General features: G+C 40.3%; 1 protein-coding gene across 1 annotated transcript; it reads left to right on the top strand.

Annotated features, from left to right (window-relative positions):
• Positions 1 to 5,590: 5,590 nt before the first annotated feature.
• IMPA2 (inositol monophosphatase 2) lies at positions 5,591 to 26,431 on the top strand (the record flags this gene model as incomplete). The annotated part of the gene is made up of 8 exons (XM_080610488.1): positions 5,591 to 5,698; positions 13,106 to 13,239; positions 17,759 to 17,863; positions 19,215 to 19,260; positions 21,561 to 21,669; positions 25,030 to 25,138; positions 25,294 to 25,445; positions 26,316 to 26,431. The coding sequence occupies 8 exons, from the start codon at positions 5,591 to 5,593 to the stop codon at positions 26,429 to 26,431; spliced, it is 879 nt and encodes a 292-aa protein (XP_080466614.1).
• Positions 26,432 to 27,378: the final 947 nt, after the last annotated feature.

Here is a 27,378-nt window from a genome sequence, read left to right as displayed (position 1 = left end):
TCTGTTTGCAGAATTAGAAACAAGAAATATTTCCTCATACTACGTAAGAAGAAATCAATTTAATCTTAAAGCTGACAAAACCAAATAGAACTAATATTTATTAAACCAAATTATGCTACAGAGATCCCTGCCACAGCACACTGACAGAAGTTCTGTATTACCTTCAGAGATAGAAACATCAGGTTATACTGCTAGTTTGGTTCCAGGGGGGAAGGTATTATTTTTAGTATTTTCAGCGGATAATGTTCAAAAAACAATAGTGGCATGCACATGGCAGAGACAGTCTGCCACTTCTCTCTTCCAGGCCAGGGAAAAAGACCTTTACCATACACAGGCATGAGTCTAGGAAAAAGAGTAACAGCTTCAGACTGTTTTACCTTGTGCACAGAACCTCCTCCAGAGAAGAAAAATATGTCTTGGGGGAGACTCAAAGGCACTTGCATTCCAGGAAAGCTCTCAGCCATACCTCCTGGAAGATATGGCTACAAGGATGGTATAGGTGTCAGGATGACAGAACCAGTGTGAAAACTCCAGAAAACACTGAAGGACCTAATTTTACCAGTACAGCTCCCAGTTAGACCGGGAATCAAAAAATCTCGACTTCCACATGAACCAACCCCCAAGATAGATCTAAAGGGAGTCTCCTGCACCGCATGTTAGCGTTAGCTTGTGGCAGGAAGAGAAACGCAGAGGGTGTTCAAGCAGCAATCCCTGGGCCTTATGGATGTAGAGAAGAAACGTGATCACAATATGACTGTGCGTGACAGAAAGGGAACACAAAAAACATCTAATACACCACTTAGTGCATTAATCAAGTGTTGTGTCATTAATGAGTCACTAGCAAGCAGTATGAAAAACAGTGCCAGTGTTAGGAATTCCTGTTCGTCTCTGATGAAGCAGAAGTGGGATCAGCAGTTTTTCTAAACAGAAGAGAGAGCATCTCCTTACAGTTTACCTTCTCTTCTTGAACACCCAAAAGGCAAAACAAAAATCTGGGCCAAACATCCTCTTTTATCAGCTACAGAATCTCTCACTGCAACATTAGGATTGCACTAAACTACAACATTGTCGTAGTTTGCACAAGCAAAAAGCTTGTCATCTGCATTACCTCAAACTTCATCCTCCATGAGATCCTGATAAAAGCTCCAGAGAAAAGGGCTAGAGACAGTAAACAACAATTTTATATGACTAATCCAATATAATCCTATGCTAGATAAAAAGACCATCTGCATGAATTCCCACTGAAGTGCTTTAATAACAGCACAGCAAGCTTCTGGCTGCTGCACTGAGGAAATGCTCGTTTGCACTCAGGCTAGTAATTCCAAAAGATTACTTCCTTTTTCTTCCCCCAAACCCCTCTGTTTTTATTAAAGCTGCTAGTCACTTGCTCTCCCATTTAATTCCCTATTAAGAGATCATCCATCAAACCCGGGAAGTGACAAGGATCCACACTGGAAGACGTATCTTGCCACAGTGCAGCAGCCCAGAGGGGTTTACCTCTGCGTTGCCAGTTGCTCTGCTTCCACTGCTGCAACGACCCCCTGATCACAAGTCCATCTGTATGTTGCATCTCTGCCCTGATGGCCTGAAGTGTCATGTGCCCACCGGGCCAAAAATAATTCACCCTTATGTTGCCAATTTAAGTCCATCTGAGCCACTTCAATCTTAGCAGCTTCATCCACTTGTTGGTTGTTCTGGTGCAAAAACGAAAATAAATCAAAACAAATGGCATCCTACTGCTCGAGAGAGATGATATAGGAGGACCAAGAGATTTTCCCAGAGGCTGGTGCATGGCAGGAGATGTGATATACCCACTCAATGCCATGCTCTTTGGCCCAAGTGTCTATAAGGTTGTTCTGGAAATGAGTCCCATTGTCTGACTCAGTTCTCTCTGGGGTGCCATGTCGCCACACATGATGGCCAGCGAGCTAGAGAGGTCACCCTCCCTCTACAAAAACTACAACCAATTTCATCGTTATTACTGTAGTGTACAATTGCTGTTGGAGAACAGAACTGAAAGCTGTTGGCTGAGGCAACAATTAAAGCTCTTGCAGCAGCAGCAGCAGCTTTGCCCGAGTGACCCTGCTTTCTGCAGCATGGACTAAGCAGACCGCGATGGGGATCTCTGGGTGGCAAGTACAGCAGCCGGACTGGTGAAACACTGCAGAGTGTTTCGGGACAGGAAGCGAAGGAGACTACCACCTCCAACTGAGCCACACCTAAGTCAATAAGGGCTTCAAACCCTGGGAGAGAAGGAAATCCATGACTACATTCTGTTTTCTGCTCTGAGGTCAGAGGGAACAGGTCTTTCATTCCAGTGAGAATTCGCTGTCTCAGGGAAGGAAGTCTGACCTCAACACAAACCTGGTCAGGGCTCAGAGGAATCAGACAAAGCACCTGAGAAACACTAGTATTTCAGGTTCATCCAGGACAGGCCTACTCCAAGTGGATGAGATTAAACACTTGGCGTGTGTGTAGGTTATGAAAGGTGTGTGAGAGGAACTGGCTAGTGTTTAGGGTTATGAAAGATCAGAAGTTATGAAAGACCTTGCCAGTTACGAAAGATGAATGAGAGTCTAATCCAGCAAGGCAGAGAGCAGCCTCAGCCTGCTTGGAGGTGAACAAAATCACCCAGCAGCTCACAGGAGGAAGCTCCTGGAAGGTCTAGGTTAAGGAGGGCTTGAAAAACTTCAGAACAGTAATAAGAAAGCTGTCAGAGACTAGTAGAATGACGAAGAGAAACACTGACATCTGTTTATAGGCCTTACAGGCAGCAGTATTTTGAAGGGTCTAGCTGCAGCCACTGATTTTCTAAGAAGTATTCTTTCCTGGCCTTTTAGCTCTGTTTTAAATCTTCTACCTGCATAAGCCACACAGCTGGAAGGAATCTGTAAAAACCAAGAGTTCATTGAGTTGATATTTTAGCCTCTCAAGTTCAGCCTTTGGTGATCCTTTTACTAATATTCTACCACTAGAATGAATAGAAGGGTGGGGAAATTCTACTGAGACAGATGGAGTCACTTATTTTCCAAATGCCACTCAGACATCACTTACAAAGAGGACATACTCCTGCTTAGAAAAATATTGAGGAGAGCACCTCCCCCCCTTTGCAACAGTATTGCTCTGTGATAATTATTTTGTACAGTTACCTGCAGTGAGGATATTTCTGCATCCTGCCCTCTATCATTTACACTGCCCTGTTTTTAAAACACGAGTTAAACAGACCTTTCTAATGCCCCTGTGGCAGTCTAATCACAACAAAACTCTAGGCATTGCAGCAGCCCTAAGACACATGGGAAGAAACCATCTGCTCTACATCAGAATAGTATCTATCTGGTTTCAGCAAAACATATAACCCATTTTACTGTTGGCCAATTCAGTAACTAAAACTTCATCTTTCAAGGAAAAACACAGAAAACACTTTCACCATGGTCTTGAGATGCTTCCTAGAATGCAAAGCCCTTGTTAGCTGTAGATTTTCTTATTTACCAAAGTTAAAGCTGTTATTACGACATCTCACCAGTACACACATTTACTCATCTGCCCCAGCACAGAAACTCTCTAGGGAAGGTCCTGAAGTCACCTCAAGCTATGCTGAGTATTGCACCAATAAAAAACCCACAAATTTCCAAAACCAGGAAGAAACTGATATTCAGGAAGAATACAGAGCAATTCCCGTACTATTCCAAATCACATTACATGTTTCTAGGGTTGTTGCACGTAATGAAACTAATCTTACATGAGGACAGAGGAGATATGTGGGTGGAAGAAACAAGTTGCTTAGAAACAAAACAGCAGAAGTACTGACAAACATTTGGTGAGCATTTCTTCAAATAAAAATTCACCATTTAATACCTTAAACAAACTGTTAAACTTTGGGTATTAGTTAATTCACCTTTCAGGGTTTGTTACTGGGTTTTTCTGATTTGAAATGGGGACTAGAAAATGTTTTGCTAAGTAGACTGCCAGCCTTGTTGTCTTTGTGGCATCCACTGCCACAGCGCAGCTAGGAATTTAATGAATTAGCTGGATCCTTGCACTACAAACTATGATGTTTTGTCACTTATTTTAGAAGGAAAAGGTTCAAGCCTTTTATTTTCAAAGTGTCTACTATTTTTGTGAACTACATATGGCAGCGGTGTTAAGTCTCTCTCATCCCAAAATCAGCTGTGTTGTAGAACATAAACCATAAAAGAAAACAGATCTAGACTTAGGGTCTGTTAGGTCAGATGGGATACCCAAGCCAATTAAACTTAGCCTAGTCCCTAGAAAACTAACAGTTAATTTTGTGTTCACATCAGAGATAGCAAGTGTGGTGTTATGTGATTTTCTTTATGCAAATATGGTAACCACTAAAGCATCTCTATCCTAGCTCAGAGAGGTCACTGCAAATGAAACCCTCAACCACACAGCAGGTGCTGAAAGACAATAATAAATTTCAATAATCAGTGTATTTCCCATCTTTTCCAAAAGAAGCTACGCTGACTGACTCCGCCCCTGGACTCTCTTTTGCTCCAATCAATGCCAAGGGTGCACCAGAACAAGCCGTTTGGAAAAGCCTCACTTTGGCAGATAGTGTATGTTCCCAACAGTCGGTTTTAAAAGTACTACAGACTGGTTACTCTATGGCATAAGCATGTACTCATCGTAGGCGACCCTTTTCCTACAGGGAGAATGTAGAATCGCTCAGCTGTCCCCCACGAGTCCTCTGCTCTGCAGCTCAAACACATGGTAATTTAGCCCATACAGTTTCTGGAACAATCGGTTCTTCTCTCCTTTTCATCCCTGACAAATCCAAAATGACATATAAAGCCAAGCGAAAAGCCTAAGGGACAATGTATTTGTTACCATACCAATTCCCAAGCACTAAAAAGATGCTGAAATTAAAGAACTGAACTCCCTTTCCACTCCCGAAGCCACATTCTTGAAATGGCCGATGCTAGCCACCAGCTTTCCCCCAAAGCCCCGGTAACGCTGACGGCCGCCCTCCCGTTCCCGGGATCGCTCTTAGCTCCCGGCCATGGCTCCCGGCAGACCGCTCCCACAGCGGGGCCCTTGAGAGAACGGCGGCTCGATATCTCAGAAGAAACAGCACCACCACCTCAGCTCCGGGCTGTGGGCACGGCCCGGCCGGTGGTCATCGCCGCGGCGCCACGTCAGGCGGGGCGGCCTGGCCACGGCGATGGCGGCGGCGCGGATTGGGCCAGGCCGGGCCGGCGGCCTCCCCTCCACATTCTGCCTTTCGCCGCCCGGCTTCAGCGCTCTTCTCCGTGGCACCCTCCTCACCTCCCCCAGCCCTTCTCCGCCCCAGGGCTCACCTATACTCAGCGCCCAGCCGCAGCCAGGCGCCGCGCCACAGCCCCCCTTCCCCATTGACCGCGGCGCCCGCCGGGCCGCCTCCCCGCCCCGCTCCCATCGGCGGGGCGGTGCCGGGCTATGGAGTGACAGCCACGGCGCATCGGGCGGGCGGGCGGGTGGGTGGGTGGCTGGTGGTGTGCGCGCCGGGAGCCCTCCTCCGCTGTGCTCCTCGGCGGGGAGCCAAGCCCCCCGCACCTCTGGCTCTGCTCCGGGCAGCGGAGCCACCGCCGCTATGAAGCCGTGCGAGGAGGAGGATGATGAAGGGGGGGCGGCCGGCGGCGGGGACCCCTGGAAGGAGTGCGTTGAGCTGGCGGTGCAGCTGGCGCTCCGCGCCGGGCAGGTGAGAACCGCGCAGCCGCCCGCCCTGCTCCTCTCCTGGACGCTGCCCGGCAGCGAGACGGGTCGGACTGCCCCGCGGCTGGAGCATCCTTCTCCCGGGCGGTTGTACCGGGTGCGCTTCTAAATCTCGGGGGGAGGGGGAAGAGCTGGGCGGTTTGAAAAGGGCCGTGTGGGCACTTGGCTGGTGTGGCAGAATTGAGGAGGAGGAGGGCGACTGGGCTTGGCACCCACGAAACCAGGCCGTCGCCGGAGCTCTTGGCAGCTGCCCTCTGCAGCGGCAGGGATGATGGCAGCGGGGCCGCTTCCCGGGGGGCTGCATCCCTGGGGATCCCTCTCCTCGGAGGCTGCGTCCCTCGGGGCTGCATTGGTCGGGGTCACTTCCCTCAGGACCTGCATCCCTCGGGGTCACTTCCCTGGGGGCTGCACCCTTCGGGGTCACTTCCCTTGGCAGCTGCATCCCTCGGAGCAACTTCCCTTGAGGAACTGCATGCAGCACAAGAAGGAGCAGACGCTTAGGGTGAAAGTAGATTTATTTTGTGACAGGGAGTATTTTCAGAGAGTATTTATATTTAACTAAAAAAAAAAAAAAATAAGGTAGAAAGAGTAAGGTGCTTCAGTAACTTCTTCAAATACACACCAAGTATTTATTCTGCTACCATAATGCTTTGGAGCACACTCTGGTGCTAAGGTTGAATTTATGTACACCTAAAGGTTTATGCTGTAGTGCTTTTATCCAGAATATTGTCTATATACACATTACAGTACCAGCATTTGTTTATAAGCAGCTTGTGCAGGGGAAGACAGAGGTGTCAGGGAGGTTTTCTGTTGTTATATATACCAGTGTCTTCAGAGTGCCTGAAATTCACTTACTAGGGACAAATTAGCAAATGAGGATCTGTGGTAGCTTATTTAAGATCAGTGTTTCGACACAGCAGGTGGTTAGTCATCTTAGGAGACATCCTGGCCCCACTGTGTGCAGCAGTAAAACTTGCACCAACTCTAACAGAGCCAAGAAGTGGGATCAGCAAATTGTTCAGATGAGAAATTGGGTACAATACAAAGCTCAGCAACATCTATTGACCTTCTGCTTCCATTCTGCTCTGTTTTGAAACATGATTTGTACCTGTACACTACGATTTAAGGAGCCCCCATTTCCATCTTGAGTCCAGAACCTGTAACTTCTCTTTAATGTATGTTATTAAATGTACTTTTTGCCTAGTAGGAGGTACACACAAAGATGAACAGAATGCCAGAGGAGAGGAGACTTGTTCTAATAAATAAATGGGTAATCCAAATTGGGATGACAGGTCATGCTCTCACAGACTCTCCAAACAGGAGTTTCTCCAGCACGGTCATTCTGCCAGCCGTTTCACAAGAGGGACTCATGACTTGCTCAAGCCTCCACACCTTATTTCTCAAAACACCAATTTGTGAAGACAGCTGTAGCTGCCTCCAGCCATTTTAATCACCCAGACGATCACAGCTGGGCACTTTTCCTGAAAGAATTAAACATTCCTGAAGATTAATCCTTGTATCTTTTAGTTTGCAGTTTGCCATCACTACCTTGCAAGTGGCAGGAAACGGCCGATTCCTTGGCAGGCCAAATTAAACCAATCAAGAATGTTGTTTCAGTAGGACTTTGGAACTGGGTAGAGGTTTTATTAACTGTTGTGTCAAGGAATCTTTTTAATTACAAAACCTGTCAGAGATCCTTATGGAAGAAAAGGTGCAGATGGGGCACTATTTTTTATTTAAGTTTCAATCCACTTCCAGCTATTCCCCAAAGAAGCTAGAGGTAAGGACACAAAATGCAGTGTAACATAGGTTTGATAGGACGGGGGTTTTGTTGAAAATTGACTGATAAAATGGAGTTTTATTTTTGTCAGCAAAAATAGTCAATGACACTGATCAAGTTACTCTTTTTCTTTTGCCTTTCTTCCCATCCATCAGACCTCTTCACCTTCATGTCCATCCCCAGCAATCTGCTTGCACTCTAAGTCTCCCCAGATCATAGAAAAGTAGAACGTTTTGGGTTGGAAAGACCACATAGTTCCAACTCCCTGCCACAGGCAGGGGCACCTTTCACTAGACCAGGTTGCTCAAAGCTGCATGCAACCTGGCCTGAACACTGCCGGGGATGGGGCAGCCACAGCTTCTCTGGGCAACCTGTGCCAGGGCCTCACCACCTTCACAGTAATGAACTTCTTCCTAATACCTAATCTAAATCTACCGTCTTTCAGTTTAAACCCATTACTCCTTGTCCAATCCTTACATACCCTTTCAAAAATTCCCTCTTCAGTTTTTTTATAGGCCCCCTTTAGTACTGGAAGCTGCTCTAAGGTCTCTTCAGAGCCTTTTCTTTTCCAGGCTGAACAAGCCCAACTCTGTCAGCCTCTTTCACAGCAGAGGGGCTCCAGCCCACTGATCATCTTCATGACCCTCTCTGGAGCTCCTGTCTTCATCCCTGCTTGAAATTTTGCCATTTTTTTCTAAGGCCCTCAGTTTCTCAGAACCAGGGCAGGTTAGGAGGCCTTGGAATCGTTAGAAAGTGTGTACAAGATCATGGCACAGAGGCCAACTTGAAGAAAGGCATTCAAGTCAAGATTTGGATTTCTAGGAAAAGTTAACCAATAATACAGTTTTCTGGTCTCTCCAGATAGATACTTATATGAACTTATCATCACATTTCATTAGTAGGAGTAAAATATATCTTCTTTCCAACAGATAGGCATCTATGCTCTGGAGTAATTTCTTCTAAATTCATAAGGCTAATAGAGAAATAGTTGCTTGAATATGCATCAAAAGTGATGTTGCTGGAGTAACTTCTATTCCCAGGCTAAAGTCACTGCCTCTCTTGCCCATCCTATTACTTAGTTCCATTATTTTTATGAAATATCACAGGCTCTCTTTTAATATATATGGCTGTTTCATAATGAGAATGGCCATGGTTTTGTAATCTCTGTAATTGACCTGCATTAAAATTATGTCCAATTTGCTCTATAAGGCCACATATAACTGCACTTTTCTGAACCTTTCTTCTGCTTTTCCCGTGGGTGAACTGTTTGCTATGTTCCTGAGAGTATGACTGCTGGCTTAATACAATTTTTTGCTAAAGAAAAGCAGGCACAAGTAGTCCCTGCATCTTTGATGCTATTGAGAGCACCGAGTAATATTTGCAACAGTTCTCTGCAATTACAGTTGGAGAAACTTCACCAAAATGAGCAGATATGCATCCAGGTGAAAACAAGAGTAAGAAACTGGGGCTAGAACCTAACATATTGAAGTCCATACAAACTACTTTCTCACTTTTTTCCTCTCTCACTTTTTTTTACCCCCAGAAGGTAATTTTATGAGGCACAAGAGACCTAGCAGAATACCACTAAAAAAAAGGGCAAACTTTCCACTGAGATTCTAAAAAGCCAAGATCTTTCCCACCATGTTTGCTTCCAGATGATATTGTTAGGCTATTTTCCATGGCATATGGACAGATTTTTTTAGCAAACCAAATTGGTATTTCCTAAATTATTTGCAGGTAATTATGCTTTTAATCTAGATGTTTGATTTTATCAGTGAGCAAATATTTCAGGACAATATTGCAAGCAAGTAAACCCATCTTGGAGCTCCTACCAAGTGCATGGTGAGTGCAAGCAGTATTGTGAGATGAAATCTAACATGAGCACCACACTGTAGCTTGCTCTCCTGGCAGGTATTGGAGGAGAAGGCCCCCTGTCCTGTGCGTTCTCCTTTATATGGCTTGATTTCACAAAGGCATTAGGAAAGGAAGAGACCAGTACCATGACTGCACTGAGCCCCTGTGGCTCCATTTTCCCTGCTCTGTGGCAAGTGAAGAAGGGAGCAGGGGCAACCTGGGTCTTGCTCTGTGACGTGGTCTTCATGCATATACTGGTGTAAATGCCTCTCACTTTGTATAACCCCACAAATGCTCCCAGGCAGGGTATTAGGATAAGATCTAGCCAATCCTTCATTAGAGGAGGGGCAGCATGGACTCAAAGTGGTAAATGACTCCGCTCTAAATAACCACCTCCCAAAAATTAACTGCTTAGAAATTGCTCTAAAATGGCCATAATCTAGGGACAACCTATAATGAAGTGATAAAGGCTAATAAAATACATTTACAGCCAAAATACAGCATCTTGGTTGCCAATTTCATTGCGCAATAGACTGTCTTCATTTCAACAACCTGTAGTTCCTTTGGTGTTCCACTTTACCTACTGCCTCTTACCTAGAGAGACTTTCATGAAGCTCCATGCCCAGCTGGGAAGACCAGGCAATCTTAAGGTTTCTGCAAGGATGAGATACTGGCACAGGTTGGCCAGAGAAGCTGTGGCTGCCTCATCATGATAGTGTTCAAGGCCAGGCTGGACGGGGCTTTGAGCAGCCTGGTCTAGTGGAAGGTGTCCCTGCCAGTGGCAGGGGGGTTGGAACTGGATGAGCTTTAAGGTCCCTTCCAACCCAAACTGTTCTATGATTCTAGAGTTCTACAGTTCTATGAGAGGAGCTGAGTGATGCTTTGAAAGTGCTCTGAGGCACCAATCTCTAACACCCTTGCAGGGAGATGAGTTTTAGGAATTACTCAACATAAGCTGAATTATGGACTGTTCTGAGCTATTTGATAAATCTGTAAAGAATAAAAGTTGATTCATCAGTGATGGAGGAAACTTGATCTTTGTGGGGGACCCTGGCTTGGGTTGCATACCCATACAAGCTGCTTATTAATCCCCTTTGTCAGATCACTTCATGTCAGAGTCACACCCTTGGCTACTCCCACTGTCAAAATGACTGGAGCCTTAGGCTGGCACGTGCAGGTCACCAGAGGAACAGATGGGGTTAAACTTAAAAATAGTCATGAACAATTGGAGAAAGGATCAGAAATGAAAAATATTAAATTGGGTGTCGAGAGGTGGAAAGGATTGGTTCAGAAAGGATAGATCAAATGCGAGAGCACATGATGAAAAGCAACTGATTGCAGAGCACATTCATGGGAAAGAGCTTTTACCTCTGCTCTTCTTTTTGCAGCAAAGTTCAGGTGTGATCTCACTCCCCTGCTGAACGGTGGCTGCAAAAATCTCCTCAATCTGCTATGTGTTAAAACTGAGTAGAAGTCAAGAAAATGGTACTGCTGAGAAGAAATTCAAATCCTCTCTGTCAAAACGAGATAGATTCCTCATCTATTTCACAATGCCAAGTTCTAAGCCCAGTGCTAGGCAGGGCATTTGCTTACATATGGCAATATAAAAGTAAAGAAGAACAATCAAATAAAAGGTATCAGCATGGTGGAGTACTTTTAGAAAACACAACTGAGATGGTTGGAGTGTTTGGGATTTTACTTTGGACCAAAGAGGCGCCCAAAGGTGTTCCTAGAGCTGTGCTTTTATGCTTCTATGGTAAAACTGTCAAGAAAACTATGTAGAGCTTTCAGGGGACTAGAAAGGGTGTGTTTAGTATTTTTATACACAATAATTAACTTTAGCAAGACCTCAAACTGAAAAGTATTAAGCTGCCCTCACAAGCTCAGTATATAGTCATAACTAATGTTTTACAGCTCATGAATCAGAAACATAAGTCCAGCAACCTTCCTGACTAAGGCAGTGGTCAGAAATATCCCTTACTTGTTAGAACAATCAGCGCATCCTTCAAATGTAGAACTTTATACTACAAAACCAAAAGCTGATACTGAAATTTGGGAGTAGCTGTTTCCCTTCCCCATGCATAATACAGCAGAACTCTTTTCTTCGGTCATCAAATATTTCTCAGTGGTTTTAAACTAATCAATAGAAATTTAGTTAAGTAATTGAAATATATGAGTTTTAGAAAGAAATTAGAATGTTGGTTTTGTTGGTGCTGGTTTTAGTTAATGTAATTCTGTACAAGTAAGTGGTGCTTAATTTTCGCTTTGTTTTGTTTTTCCTTATTTCTAATAGTTTATAATTTTCACTGGTTAAAAAAAAAAAAAAAGTGAGCTTCTTTTGCATCTTGCCCCTCATTTTTCTTTTTTAATGAAGGAGTGGAAAAAAACAGAAAGAAAATGAGAAATTTGGGAAAACGCTTTTATTAACTGCTTTCACATATGTGCATTTGCACTTGATGTGGTTTAGTTCTATGTTTATAACAGTAAAACCCTTGAAAACAGATAAAGACTTTTCCAGAAAAGAATCCAGGGTTAGGTCACTGGTTCCATATCAAGGGAAAAGTCTAAATTTTCATTTTTGTTAAGTATATGGCAATTCTTTGGGTGGAAACTAGTGGGTCAGCACCTGAAGTTCCAAAAAAACCATATAGACAAGAAAAAATAAACTTTGTGTGTCTTTGTTGGCAATAAAAGAAACAGTTGGGGATTGCATTATTGCATGGATTTTCAAAAGTAAGAGAGCAGTGAGGCATTGGCCCTGTAAATTAAAAGGAAAGAAAAAGGAAAAAAAAAGGGAAATGAAAAATTCCTGAGCCTCGAGACTCTTTTTTATCTTATGTGTATTTTTTGTAATTTCGTAAATCACGATGACTGCCATCATCCTTTATTCTATCAGTTGCATCCCACTCACCAATCCTTTTCTGAACTGTCAAGAGAGGTTCTTGCAAAGTGAGCCCAGAAAGCCAGCTATATCCTGGATTGCATCAAAAGGAGCGTGACCAGCAGGTCGAAGGAGGTGATCCTGCCCCTGTACTCTGCTCTCGTGAGACCTCCCTTGGAGTATTGTGTGCAGTTCTGGTGTCCTCAACATAAAAAGGACATGGAACTGTTGGAACAAGTCCAGAGGAGGGCCACGAGGATGATCAGGGGACTGGAGCACCTCCCATATGAAGATAGGTTGAGAAAGTTGGGGCTGTTCAGCCTGGAGAAGAGAAGGCTGCGTGGAGACCTCATAGCAGCCTTCCAGTATCTGAAGGGGGCCTACAAGGATGCTGGGGAGGGACTATTCATCAGGGACCGTAGTGACAGGACAAGGGGTAACGGGTTCAAACTTAAACAGGGGAAGTTTAGATTGGATCTAAGGAAGAAATTCTTTACTGAGAGGGTGGTCAGGCACTGGAATGGGTTGCCCAGGGAGGTTGTGAATGCTCCACCCTTGGCAGTGTTCAAGGCCAGGTTGGATGAGGCCTTGGGTGACATGGTTTAGTGTGAGGTGTCCCTGCCCATGGCAGGGGGGTTGGAACTAGATGATCTTAAGGTCCTTTCCAACCCTAACTATTCTATGATTCTATAAAATGCCGTGTTCCCAAAGGCTACCCATTAGCTCAGAAGGATTTTTAGTTAGAAGAACCAGAACAAGCTCTGGTAGAATTAATACAGTTGTTATTCAGGATTAGCTGTATTATTTCAGTAAATGCATAATTTTGGTGTGTACAGGATGAATGGCCAACAAATCTGATTTGTGAACTTTTGTTTCAGATCATTAGGAAAGCTCTAAAAGAGGAAAAACAAGTGTCCACAAAGACCTCTGCAGCAGATCTTGTGACAGAAACTGATCATTTTGTGGAAAATCTAATTATTTCTGTTCTGAAAGAGAAGTTTCCATCCCACAGGTAAGTGCCTATAGAAAGAATAAATTACCTTTTTCCTTTAAGAGCTCTGTATCTGACTGTCATTTAGAGGGAATTTCAGAAGTCAATATATCTCTCTTACATATGAACCTGTTGCTGTTGGACACTTTCATACGACTCCTTTTTTAAAAAAGTACCACTTCTCTGAACTTAGTACTTTATATTTTCTCATAGTTATGTTTCTTAATATATGTATTTAATAGTAATATTTCCCTTGTAGGGATATCATGTACGAAGGTTCCATCATTTTCAGGATATTTGTATATATAAAGTATATATTTTATAAGAATTGTACTAGGGATATCTACTAAAATATAGCTGAAATTGATGTTAGCAAAGGTCCCATTCTGCAAACCTTTCCTTCACTTTCTTTTGCCATTATACATAAGCATTTGCCAGATCAGGAAAAGTATCGTATTTAATCACCTTTATCTTATGTTGCATCAAATCCTAAAATCAGTGAGAAGCAGGGTTGTTTATCATCATCATTTGATGCATATACATAAACAGGTTATAAATTAATATATGGGATGTCAACCCAAGGTTTTAAAAATAGATTAGATTGTTGATTCCTCTTGAATTATTATGGTCAATGTGAAAATAAGAACTGGTGCATGCACAGATTAAAGAGACGTTTTATATTAGTTGACAGGGTTTTGTTTGATGCAAAGACTTTGCAATCAATTTCCACATTTGCCTTCAGTCCACAAGGATAAAATTCATCTTCCTGCAGAGCCTATGTATCACTCAGATACTGTACAACTTCCTTCTAACTGTGTGTATCTCTGATGGAGATGAGCCTTGTACTCAAATGCTGTGGAGAAATCAACAAAGATTAAAATCTGGAGGCTCAGCTACTAATCTGATTGTCAGTGATGCTGCTGGAAAACAAAGAAACAAAACCCAAAATGACACTGTGAGAAGGAGCAAAAAGAACATGATATACTAAAAATGGCTTTCTAAATACGTCTTGTATGTGACCACATGCTGAAACAGTACTGTACAGCATAATGTGTGGTTCTTGGCCATGATTCTCAGGAGAGTGCCAGGCTTTACAAGCCTATTATTTGTGTAATATTCCTTTTACTAATGCTGGCTGTGCTCTTTTCTCATCTCCACTCTTATGTTGTTGGGGTTTTGGTTTTTTTTTTCCTTGAACAGTTTGGCAGAGAATATAAAACATATACATTTCACATGAAACAAGAATCATCAGGAGGTCTTGAGGTACTCAGAATGGGAACAAAAGCTGTAAGGTAAACATAAACCTAGGAGCTGAAAAATCCCTGACTTTATTAACTTCGTACAGTTAACTTCTGACTTTATAAGCTTATTAAGGAATTTTCAATTACTCATGACAATTATTTTTTGCTGATATTGGTTGTTGGTTTTGTTTGAAGTTTGTTCAGACAGTGAATGCATTTAGATTAAATGATAGATTAAAACTATTTAACTGGACTAGATTAAAATACTTGCAATGAGGAGTCCACAATAGCAATCAAGGTTTAAATTGAAGTGCCATGAAGATATTAAAAGATCATTTAAACTGTGTTGAGTCTTTCTTCTAATCTGGCTGCTGACTGCATCACTGATTTCTGTTATTTCATTTTCTCTTAAATCATCTTGATTCTTACGTTCTCTGAATCAAAAAATGTAGTTAGGAGTTAGAAAAATTAAAAGGGATCTCACTAGGGTCTGTGCTATTTGCACTGTGTCAGTGGTGGGTCTTGAGTTACTGGTAATGTACTCAGAAGAAGCAAGAAATGCTAGGAAAACCTGTTAAAAAGGTAATTCTGTCCTGTGTCTCTTTCTTCCCTCTACTTGGCTAAGTGATATGTATCATCCTCATTTACACTTCACCCACGTTTTCGTCTTTGCCCACTCTTTGGTACTCTGATGTGCTCTAAGTGAGTCTTTTCAAAAGAATATTTTTTCTGATAGATCTTTTGAGCTGAGGATAGGCACAGCCAGAATATCAGGAGCTACTAGTTGAAAAAGGCTATCATACCATTTGCCTGTGTTATTGTTACACAAGTTGTCATCTTTGGTCTTAATTGTGGTCTTAACTATGTAGAAATTAAAACAAGAACACAGTCATTACAGAGGGTGACATCCAACTCTAGCTTCCCAGCTTTCTGCCCTCAGACCCCCATAAGGGCATAGGTGAGGGACAGCCCTGGTTTGAACCTCCTGCACTAGACTGCATATCACTCCTGCTGCAGTTTATGCTCTGCTACAGTATCCCTGCTGTTACAGCAATGACTTTTAGTGTGTCACTGTGGTATGAATAGATGTAAGCTAAGGCTTGGCTAAAATCACTGGACTCATTTTCAGTGGGAGAAAACTATAATCGTTTTGAAAAGAGGTCAACAGAGCTGGCAGGCTGGCATATTAAATTAACTACTGTAATGACATAGCTGCCCCTCTCACTTCTCCAGCTGATCCTAAAGTTTGGTGTCTTGTGCATCAACTGTTTTGCTTAGTTTGCGCGTTTATACAGGACAGAGAGCTATAATAGAGCAACACATCTAATGGTCTAATGTTGACCATCTAATGTAAGGGACTCTCACAGTTCCCAGTATTGTATAATAGGAAGACTCTTATTTTAATCCACTAGCCCAAATTTCATTAAATGTGTGCCTAATTTGTCCTAAATCCATTTTGGAAAAATTGTTCTTGGACATTGAGATGTTATCAATGCATGGCACTATTGTGCCTTGGCTTCACATTAGAATTTCTGTACGTGAGGACTGCAGCATCACATCTTGTTGTAAGGAAAAGGTGAGGGACAGACTTAAAATAATTAAAGACAAAACACCTTATGCATAAATGCTCTTGTCTTTAAAGAGGTTCCCATTTCTCCTTTCTTTGACTGGCAAGACAATGGCTACAGTTCAGGCTCTGGCTGACAGAGCTGGCAGAGAGCTGAAGCAGAGACATAACTTACAGAAAAGTTGAACAATCTGAGATGGGATGTAAGATGCTCCATCTGCAAGAAGATGAGCTTCCTCTGCAGCCAGCAGCACAACCAAACTGTACAGTTGTATTTAGGTGGTAATTACAAGACTTGTAAAAGCAAAAGTCAAATGATACAGCACCAACAAGACAAAATAATGGAATATTTAGAGCAAGGAGTCTGCAAAGTGTTATGCTTAACTGAGAACTCCAAACATTTGTTCAAGTCTTTTTTGTTTCTCAGTTGCACACTAACACTTAGTCCTTCAGCTGTTATCTTTAATGGCAATTAAAATAGTAACAAACACTTCCTACTTCCCTCATCATATCAACTGAACACCCATAATGCCATCAAAATAGTCCATTTCTACGGAGGAAAAGGCAGAGTAGCATTTGGAAAATTCAAGAAGTCTCCTCTTGTGATGTCTGCAGAACATTTTAAGCTTGTGGTTGCAAGAGTATGTGGCTTCATATAGTGCTTGTTGAGGACACAAAAGAAAATAGCTACTACCCTAGTCCTAGGGAAGAAATTGTTCCTGCAAAAGACATTTTCTCTTTATTTTACCCAACTCTTTGTCCTGTTTGTGTCTTCGAGAGAAGCTTTTTTGTCTTCAAGCGTTTGCAGGAACTCTGAATACCACTTCCAGTTGTTCGAATGTGAAATCAAAAGCAAGTTTTAGTACTATCAGTCTCATTCTACACCTTCTGTACATACAGGACTTCTGTGAGACTAGCACCTGCACACCACTGATAGAAAGAGACCCTGAGCAGTTTATGGGAGAGCTGGGATAATTAAGGTCAGCAGGAAATGTGCTAGAACTGGATGTTCATTTCCCAGGGAAAAAGAAGGGGAAAAAAAAAAGAAGCATATTCCTACTAAAAGAAATTGGGGCATAACAACAGAATAGAAGATTAACTCAGACTTCACTGTGTGCTTTTGCATCTGAACAACAAACAAAAAAAATTGATTTGTTGCTTTTCTCTGGGTCATGGGAAAAAGAAAGATAAGCTTTGTGAACCTTTTAATTTCCTGAGTCAGACTTCTGTAAAAAATGCAAGTAGGAGTGAGAGTGTGGATTTTCTAAGAGTGCATTATTTCCCGCTGACTGAATTTGACTGCAAAGGAGAAGCAACTACAGTTTGCAGTTTATATTACTTACTGCAAGAGACAGGCTTAACCCATAAAATTACATTCTGCATAAAAAAAACTTTTAGACTTCAAGGATGTCAGTTCAGATCCATTTCTGCATTCATTTTCATGACTTTCTTAATGGTATATTTGGAAAATGAACATAGATTGAGCTCTTTTATACCATGTAAAATAGTATGCTATGCATTTCTTTCAAAATATCTGTGAAAGCTCCTCATTCCCAAATAAAAAAAGCAGTATGTCTTTATACACATATATACATTTGTACAAAAATTCTATATATATACACACACATAAATTAAGTATCTCTTCAAAACTGGAAAGATGGAGTTTGACTTTTTAAGTCACATATCTAAGCCGATTTTCTGTGACACTTGTTTTACTTCAAACCAAATGCAGGTTTATTGCAGAAGAATCCACTGCTGCTGGTTCAAAATGTGTCCTCACTGACAGTCCTACCTGGATTATTGACCCTGTTGATGGAACGTGCAACTTTGTGCACAGGTAAGTGGACAGTGAACTGGGAAATACATAAAAAAGCCAAATGTAGCTTCTCACAAATTCTCCCTTCCACTTAAAGTTGTTTCACTGTGGTAGGTTTGTTCCTTTGACTCATAAGTAGGAGTCATCCCTTTATCATTTTGTACCTCTGCATAGTGAGTGTGTCTGAGGGAGTGTTTGTGCTGGAGAGAGCTCTATACTGTTATCTAAAGGTAAGCTAAAGTTTCTGCTGATTGCTTAATGTCCCAAAGCTCTTGACTCAGAGCTCATTTATATATAACTGCACATTTACGTGCAGAGACTTGAGCTGACCTGGAGGAGCAAGGGTGTGCTATGATAGCACTTGGCCTAACGCCTTGTGAGGTTGTTACCCATTCCTTTTAGTAGCGGTGTTTTCTCCTTTTGAAATACAACTGCTCAGTTTTTCCTATGAAGTACAACTACTGCATATATGTAGAGTAGAACTGAAAACTAAGATGTACATAGATACTGGTTTTACATTTCTGTAATACCTCTCTGCAAAAAGTAGTCTAGGGATTGTTATTGCAAAAATGCAGACATTTAATTCATCATTTGACTACTCCTAATACTTCTGCTTAAAAACCTTAAATATGTTCTGCCTTATAGTTACTGACTTAACATAAATGCAGTTATTAAAAAAAGAAAAAAGTAATTTCCTTGACTTTTGGTTCAGTTACAGAGAATTCAAGGGGAGACGGGAGGGTGTCATGTGCTGGTGTTTCATGCAATTAAGTGAAGTTTTCTCCTTCTAGCAAATATGTTCTGGACCTCACAGGCCTTTTTAAAATGTGCTTTTAAGAAATTAATTTATGTCATTATTTAAAATGCAACAATTATACTTTAGTCAAAAGGACCAAATTAAGTTCATGATCATCACTTTGACAAAGGAAAGGGTAGAGGAACTGGTTTCTCCTTATGTTGATGTCAGCAGCCAGATATCTCCATGATACTTAATTGCCGTCTCAGATACTTGAATGTGAACAAAATGTGCTGTTAGAAGTGATAACTTATTACAACAACATTAATGATTTTATACTGGATAATTCAATTACACTAAAGCAAAAAGTTTGCTAAAATATACAACATGTTTAGTATAAAAATCCTGGTATCTTCATGTGTGTATTTCTTGTTTTCTCCAATACTGAATTATATTTTTAAAGGAACTGACAAAGTTAAAGAGGCCGACAAAGGAGAAATTAGTACAGTGTCAAGAGCGTTTTGAGACAAGTAAAATCACAAAGCTCTAGATGGGGTTTTGTTGCCTAAGGGAGTCGCATAAGGAGTAAGTAGAGAGATTTTTCATCAATAATACTTTGTTTCTTATATTTCACAGATTTCCAACAGTGGCAGTCAGCATTGGATTTGCTGTTAACAAAGAGGTATGAAGTATGTTCTTTAAGATGGTTACCTGAGAGCTGGCTAGAAGTCTCAAAACCATGTGGAAACTATAAATAGAATGTTTTTTTAAAAAATATCAGCCACTTCTCAAGTTTTTCCACACTTTTTAAATGCATTCAGTCATACTCTACTAGTCTAAAATAATAGTCCTGCAAAACTTGTGCAACTGGCAGTTACAAGACAATTCTTACAAATTACTATAAATATTATATAGGATTGGGGGGGAGGGAGGGAGTACCAGTATGAGCAAGGTTTTGTCTTGCTCCATGAGTTAAATATAGTGCTGCCTATTCATAATTTAGATAAATCTTCCAGTATTCTTATGTTATTATTATTGCTTCATTCCTGTTAGCAGTATCTGTGAAAGTTAACGCTGCTATGAGGGAATTCAGAACTCATTTCAATGAAAAGTGCGAAAGTATGGGCCTAGTTCATTTAATCTGCCTTTGTGGTTTTCTTAGCATATAAAATAACTATATTTCTCACATGAGAGCTTGATTACGAGGGGGGTGGGGAAGTATGTGCCATTTATGTTTCCTAGCTATACTCATTCATGCTGCTGCCTATTCTCCAGATGTTGCTGGTTTACAGTTTGATATATATGGAAGAAATAGCTATTCAAATTGCCAGGGAATGTACCTCTTTTAGCCTAATTTCACGCTCTTAAATATATGTATAACTAGAAGTGAAGCCAGCAAGAATTCTGTGTAATTACAGCATAGTTTTAAGATGTGCTAGCTGTTACTGATTTAAACAGAATAATGTTGTGTACTTCTCTAGTTAGACTTTTCTAACATGGAAAATGCTTTTCAAACACTTCCATGCTTCTCTGAAGTTTATTCATTCTCAAAGGTCCTTTGAATACTACATATTATTACCAGACAGCTTTCTCTAAGATTTATGTTTTCTAGAACACCATCATGATTTTGATGCTGCGTATTTTGGGTTATGTAAACTAAACAAAGCTGAAACAAAAATAAAGAATGATGTTAAATATCCCTCAGTAAACAAATGGGAAAAGCAGAGAAAAAGTAGTAAACTTAAAAGGAGCCAAAGTATACACAGGGGAACTGGCCCAGATATAAGACTTGAACGGTACTAAAGAAATTCCTGCAGATGTCTTTATGGAAAGAGTCTATTAATAGTGAGTTTCTCAAAAAAATCCCAACTTGGTTTATGTGGGACCTCGGGGAAGGGAAGGAGGACACTCTACTCCCTTCAAATTGTCTCTGAATGAATACAAATGATCATTCACACTGAATGAACGAGAGCAATAGGAAAAGATTGGGGATCTAGACCATATTTTCCTGACCTTGTTGTCAACTTCTCTGACCTTGGGCAACTCACTTAATTTTTGTATATCTATTCACCCCTAAATAAAATATCTTTAATAGTACTTATATAGGCATGACATTAGGAGCTGATCATTGAAGTTCATGAAGTGCTTTAAAAACTTTTGGTGAAATCTATAATGGAAATATTAAATATCTTTGTTTTAAATCAAGGGTCCTGTTCTGACCCTCTTCTCATTGATAAACAGATACTCCCACAAAAATTCCAGTGTTGCTCATTTTAAAGCTTTCAGTGGGTGTCACAATATTTGGTATTTCTCTTCAAACTCCTTCTCTTGGAGTCATGTGACTTCATGAGATTCCCACTTTTATGTGCAAACAAAAGGATTTTGAAGAGAAATGTCTGAACAAGTGACTGGAGTCTCCTACCTTGGTTGAAAAGGTGGGCAAATTAAATGCATCATGAAAAGTGAAGTGCATATAAAAGCATCCACTGCTAATAAACAGTGTGCTGTGACTTCTGAGTTTGGATGCCTGACTGATCTTATCTATGTATTTGGGGTTGCAAATCTTCAGGGTCCAGCTGAAGTCAGTGGGATTACTCCTAGGTGTAACTGCTCACCAGTGAAAGTAAAGCATTCAGAATCTGGCCTTAGAGGACTTACATACTTTCAATAAAAACATATAATTGAATTTGAAATCAACTTAGCATTTAGTCCATTCTAATCTGAACACAAAGGAGCTGCAACTAAGAGTTTCGAAGATCACTACTGGATTTCATTAATTTCTCTTTATAAGCTGAATTTTACATGACCTATATCTCAATATCACAGTAATAGTAAAATTATTCCATTTTTTTAGCATCAATATACTCTCTGATTACATGTACCAATTAAAATATTGCTGATCTTTCTGCCATTAGTAGTTGTTTATATTTATGATGAGTAATTTGAGTTGCATTCATTTCTTTCCTTTTCAAAATCTTAAAGCTTGAATTTGGTGTAATTTACCACTGCACTGAAGAACGATTATACACTGGTAGAAGAGGTCAAGGGGCATTTTGTAATGACAAAAGGCTTCATGTATCAAAAGAGACAGGTTGGTCTAGATTTTGTTAGAACTCTAAAAGGAATATGTTAATTTTGTTTCAGAGTTGTTGCAAATCATCATTAGGATAATGAACATCATTATCCTGATGAGAAGTATTTCACCTGCATGATAATTTTGTTGTTCTGTGTTTGTTTCTTTCTGAAAAATTCCAACTTTCTTAATTTTCTTTTTAAATGTACATCTGAATATGAACTATTTAAATAATCCTTAGATTATTTTGCTTCATAACCATTGTTTAAAATAAAGCAGAATTAGTAGATTCACCAGTTTCATTGTAGCTGTACACTGGCATAATTTTGTATGAGCAAGATGCAATGGGAATGGTGAATCAGAGTACCATGGCAGCCATTATTCACTTATTTTCCAGTATGTCATAAAGTGTGTTTTGTCTGTAGGCATACATGCTAACAGTAAATTCAAGGATGCATGCTTCATTAGGGATTCTTTAACAGCTTGCTTTTGTGTGTGTGATGTTTCAACATACAAATAGCTAGCAACACTTAGTCAATACTTTAATAGAATTCTTTTATTGTTAAACCAAGGCATATATCTGTCTTTTTACCTAATGATAATAAATAACAATAACCAGAGAAATTTTTTTTAATAAATCAAAATGCATTGGAGAACACAGCATTCAGTTATAGACAGAAGCAGACATGTGCCAAAAATGTACATCATCATACACAGGAGACTGTAAAAATTCCACCCTAAAAAGTGAACTTTAGTTAACCTGAAACGTGGTCAGTTCAAGAAATTTAACATACAGATTTATTGCAGTCCCCCAAGCAGACCCTGCATTAAAACTTCCCAAAAATTTGGGAAGTTTGGCTATTCACCTAAATTAATAGTGGGCTGGAGTCTCCCTTTTTAAAGAGATGGAGCAAATTTTAAAGTCCAAGACCCCTAAGATTTTAACCCTTGATTGTACATCACATTTTTGTCAGTGCTCAAATATCTCACATTCCACAAAAGCCCGTGTGGGCTCCCAGTTGGGCTGGCAGAGCCTCTCTTGAAATGGCTGGACTTGCTTTTGCAGTCAGGGAGTTGTGGTTTCCAGTTGAGCAAGGAACAATTTTGGCACATGCCACTTTTGTCTTCCTTTCTCTGGACACCCAGTGTACATGGGTGTCTAGAACACAGAAAGGGAAGTGGTTCCAAATGCTTAGAAATTTTCCTTTGTTTTGAGAGACATCATTTGATAGTGGGCAATTTCACCAGTGAAGATGGATCTTTATTAGTCTCACTTCTGTTGATGTTTTAAGTGTATAAAATGACAGTTGCTCTTTTCCTGTAAGGACTGTGGCTTCAGGGAAGTAAACCAACTCTGGAACAGACAGTGTGTTTCCTACCACTGGAACTCAAGTAGCCTTCACCAATGCATGATCTGTTGGAGATCTAGGCTGTCATGTAACTTCATGTCTTTCAATTTCAGGAAATGTCACTGTTGTATACCATTGTTCTATGCTATGCATTGGTTGTTGAGATTTAATCATTTGAAATCACAGCCCAGGCAAACACTTAACTGTCAATGCCAGATTTTATAGAGGTCTGGTATGGGACTCCAAGTAGTCAGGACACGCTTAAATGAAGGATCCATCTTCCCTTTGATTTTGAATGATACTTTCTTCATCTTAGGTTCAGGTCAGGCCTTATATGTGCTAATATTGTAAGTGTATTTTCTTTTTTATAATCTTCTGTGGTCAACAGAATTGGTCTCTTCCTCATAATTCTGTCTGTATCACCGTTAAATATCTTCTACCAAGCCTCCTTATTTTTCTGGTCTCTGTCAGAGTAAGGAGTCAGTAAATTTTCTCTTGTACCTTGAATTCCTGAAACCCCATCAAGTCTTGCGATCAGACAGCTCCTTTAAATAAGCAGAGACCTCCCTTTTCCTTGCCTTAAGTCTTTTCATCCAACTTCTGCCTGTAGCCTTGATGAAAATTTAAGAGATCCATTTAGGCATTAGAAATATATTTAATAACTCAAAAGAGCTGTCTTAGTCATAACCTAGCTATGACTGGTGTGGTGTGAATGCTTGGTGCATTTCAGCAATGAGGCGTGCATTAAATGTTATGTAATTATAAATTGGGTTTGTTATGCAAAAAGATCTAAGGCAGATTGCTTTCACTATCCAGCTTTTTCAGTGGTGGCTAAACAACAAATACCCTGCAGTGTGCCTGGATGGGCGTTTCTATGTTTTAATGCAGTAATTTAAAAAGTGGTTGTTAAATTTATGTTCCTACAGTTAAGTTTTGCGATACCTGTAACTTTTAATCTAATTACATACCTCTTACTCACCAACCATTTACTGCATTACTTGAATCCATAATGTTCCTCTGCAATACTAAATTCATTAGTAGCCTGTTTAATTAAACGATGTCTCACTCTAGTCTGATGTGCTTTTGAAAATCTCCTTGCTACTTCTGTGAAGAATTTTCAACTTTAGAGCAGTTAGCTGTAATAACCAGGTAGACATTCCTTATCTGAATGAATTCCTAGCCTTTAACCCAGGGTAGAAGGGGACACCTGACCCTTGCACACATCCTAGTTGGTGAATAGTCAACTGCTAAATTTTTGAGTTTTGTATATCTTTAACTCTTCCGAGTTTAGCTGCACAGCAGAAGCAGGAACACTTGGCATTTGAACGACTATCTCCACCTACTTTGGCATACACTTATTATAGACTAACAATATTCAGATATCACATGAGGACTGCTTCAACATCTTGTAAGTCCCTGTGAGTCTCTCCTTTGACTCTACACAAGGCTGATATCCTCATCTGCTGTAGGTCATAATCACCCTTGCTGAACACAATACAAATAAACAGTCATATTAATAATTAAGATAGTGCTTTAATTTGTGATAAGAAAGGGTTTTTTTCAATCATAAGGTGCCTTCAGTCTTGGAAATGTCAGAATGAAAGTGAGCTGTTAAGGGGTAACTGGTGATTTAGGTAGAAACTTTTCTTTTCCCTTACTGTATTCCCAAATGTTTATAATTCGTTAACAGATTACATTAAAGTTCCCTATTCAAGAATTTGCCAAAAGCTGACCAGTCAAGTGTATGGAAAGAGAAGGAATGTGAGAATATATTCTTGGTCTTAATTTTCCTGTTCTGTTTTGGTTTTTTTAAGTGTGTTTAGATTAGACCATTAGATATAAGAAATCTAGTCTTCCTTTAATTCTTATGTAAAGTTGTCACTTATCCTATGAAAGAGTTTGGTGTAAAAAAAAGACAGTTGAAAATTGTTTTTCTGTGATAAGTCCAGTAGTGTTTAACTTAAAAAGAAATTTCTAGAGTCAACCTAGAAGCTGTTGAATTAATGGAAACAACTACCTACCATTGCAGATATCTCGAAGGCCTTAATTTTAACAGAAATTGGTCCAAAACGTGACCCTGCAACTTTGAAATTGTTCCTTGGTAACATTGAGAGATTGCTCATGGCCCAAGCACACGGGTAAGATATTTTATAGTATATGTCTTGTATCTGTGACCACAAGTCATTAAAAAAAAACCAACCAGTATATTGCACATTTTGCGATCTCAACACGTAGGTTGAGATCAAAGGCATTTTCTGCTTCATGTTACCATGTCCCCTCTTGTGGGGTTTAGGGTCCGTGTCATTGGGAGCTCAACCCTGGCTCTGTGCCATTTGGCATCCGGCGCTGCAGATGCCTATTACCAGTTTGGGTTACACTGCTGGGACTTGGCAGCGGCGACTGTCATTATTAGAGAGGCGGGTGGCACTGTGATAGACACTTCAGGTGAGTAAAATATCCTTGTTTTCATTGAGGTTGGGGGGACTGAGTGGCTATTTCAGGGCAACTTGTCTTACCTCAGTATAGTCTCCTGTGGCTCTATCTCATCTCTAACAATATTCTGTAGAAACGTCTGTACTCTCCACTAGACTCTGGTTATTCACAACACACTGATGTAATTCCAGCCTGGGGTTTCATCACATCAAAAGACTTCTGAGTCAAACTGTATTTCCAGTACTTTGAGTAATATCTTTAAAGCATCAGATTTACAGTAAAGAACTAGGCCAGGAGATTGGTAGATATGCTCAGATTCCAAACAGATTTTGGCTGAGACAGCCTTCCAGGAAAGGACTCCTCTCAGGTACATGACTGAATATGTATGTCTAGGAACTATGTAGAGGGAGTAAAGGGCAGCACAGTCTCTGGATTATTATTTATTAAGATGGTACACATCTCAGAGTAACAGTTTACTGCTAACCAATATGTGGATACTTTGGAAAGATATGGTGAATTACAAAAGGTATGCTGATAGAACTAATTTCTGTTCTACCCCTTCCTGTTGCTAGGAGAAGGGAATACTGCATTTATTGTTGGAGTCTGAAGGAATCTAGACATTCACTGCTTCTGTTGCATACTTTGGCACTGTACCTAGAATTTTCTTAAATACCTTTTTTCAGGAGATTTCCAGATAGCAGTTGCTGAATTAAGTTGTGCTTCCCACCCTGAGAGGAGCTACATATTTTTCATTTTTCAGTGATTATTTTCATTATGTTTCAGCATTTCTGAACCTATCTAATTACAGCATGGTTTATATTTAAGAATATATTGCCTTTATACATTACGCAAGAGAGTTCTCATTAATCCTCTTGTCCTCAGGGGGACCTCTGGATCTTATGTCCTGCCGAGTGGTTGCTGCGGGCACCAGAGAGATGGCTATGTTCATAGCTCAGGAAATACAAACTATTCACTACAGACGGGATGATGAAAATTAAACACTTACAATACAGAGTCTGCCCTTCTGAACTATGTAACTTTTGCAAGATGAGTGGCTTAAAGGGTATGTGATTTCAGCAGGATGCTTTCTGTGGAGATTTTGTGTGTCAAATATTTTTTATAAATTTATTACAATGTGAGAAGGCATAGGGAGATTTTTAAACCTCTAAGAACTATGTTTCCTTTTTAATATGTATCTCTTTCAGCAGTACCTTTTTTATAAGATAGCATATTTTACTTGTAGTAAACTAGTCTCAGAATTAAGTCATAATTTCATATCTGTGGGGCTGATGTTTAGTCTTTTGTAACATGCAGCTAAAAATTGAACTTTATTTTTACAGATGCAGATCTCAGGTAAATGAGCTTTAGGACTGTAGTAAGGACAAGTAGTTAAGATGTGTGCCTATAATACCCTTGTTCTATGATACTTAAGAATGCAATAAAAATGACATTATTGTTTCCTCACTATGTCATAGCTATATATCCATATAAATATATGTACATGCATGTATGTCTGTGTGTATGCATGTACACACATACACACCTGTGCATGTATACACACACACCCCTGTGTGTGTGTGTGTATATATATATATATGGGTATCCTGGATGTTTACAGCAATTTAGAGAATATATAGAAGAAAGCTAATATTGGAAGTTATTTTCAGGTAAAGAGTATAGGTTACTTATGTGATTTTGGTGGGGTTTATGCAAATGGCAAATAACGTAGTTGATCATGGAAAATTATAATGATTTTGCAAACTGTCCAGCTAGTTCTTGTTTCCCTTTATCCCTCTGCATGGGGATAAGTCATACAGTCCTCCAGGCCTCTGTGAGATACTCAGACCTACAAACACTTACTACCATAGAGTAATTATAGTTAAAACCAAGAATATTGAATTCTACTGAGGTATTCACAGTATTAACTATGACACACTGTAGGAGG

Source organism: Psittacula echo (genome assembly GCF_963264785.1).
Source record: "Psittacula echo genome assembly, chromosome: 2".
NCBI lineage: Eukaryota > Metazoa > Chordata > Aves > Psittaciformes > Psittacidae > Psittacula > Psittacula echo.
The sequence above is the reverse complement of the archived record's forward strand: the minus strand, read 5'-3'. Positions and strand labels throughout refer to the sequence as shown.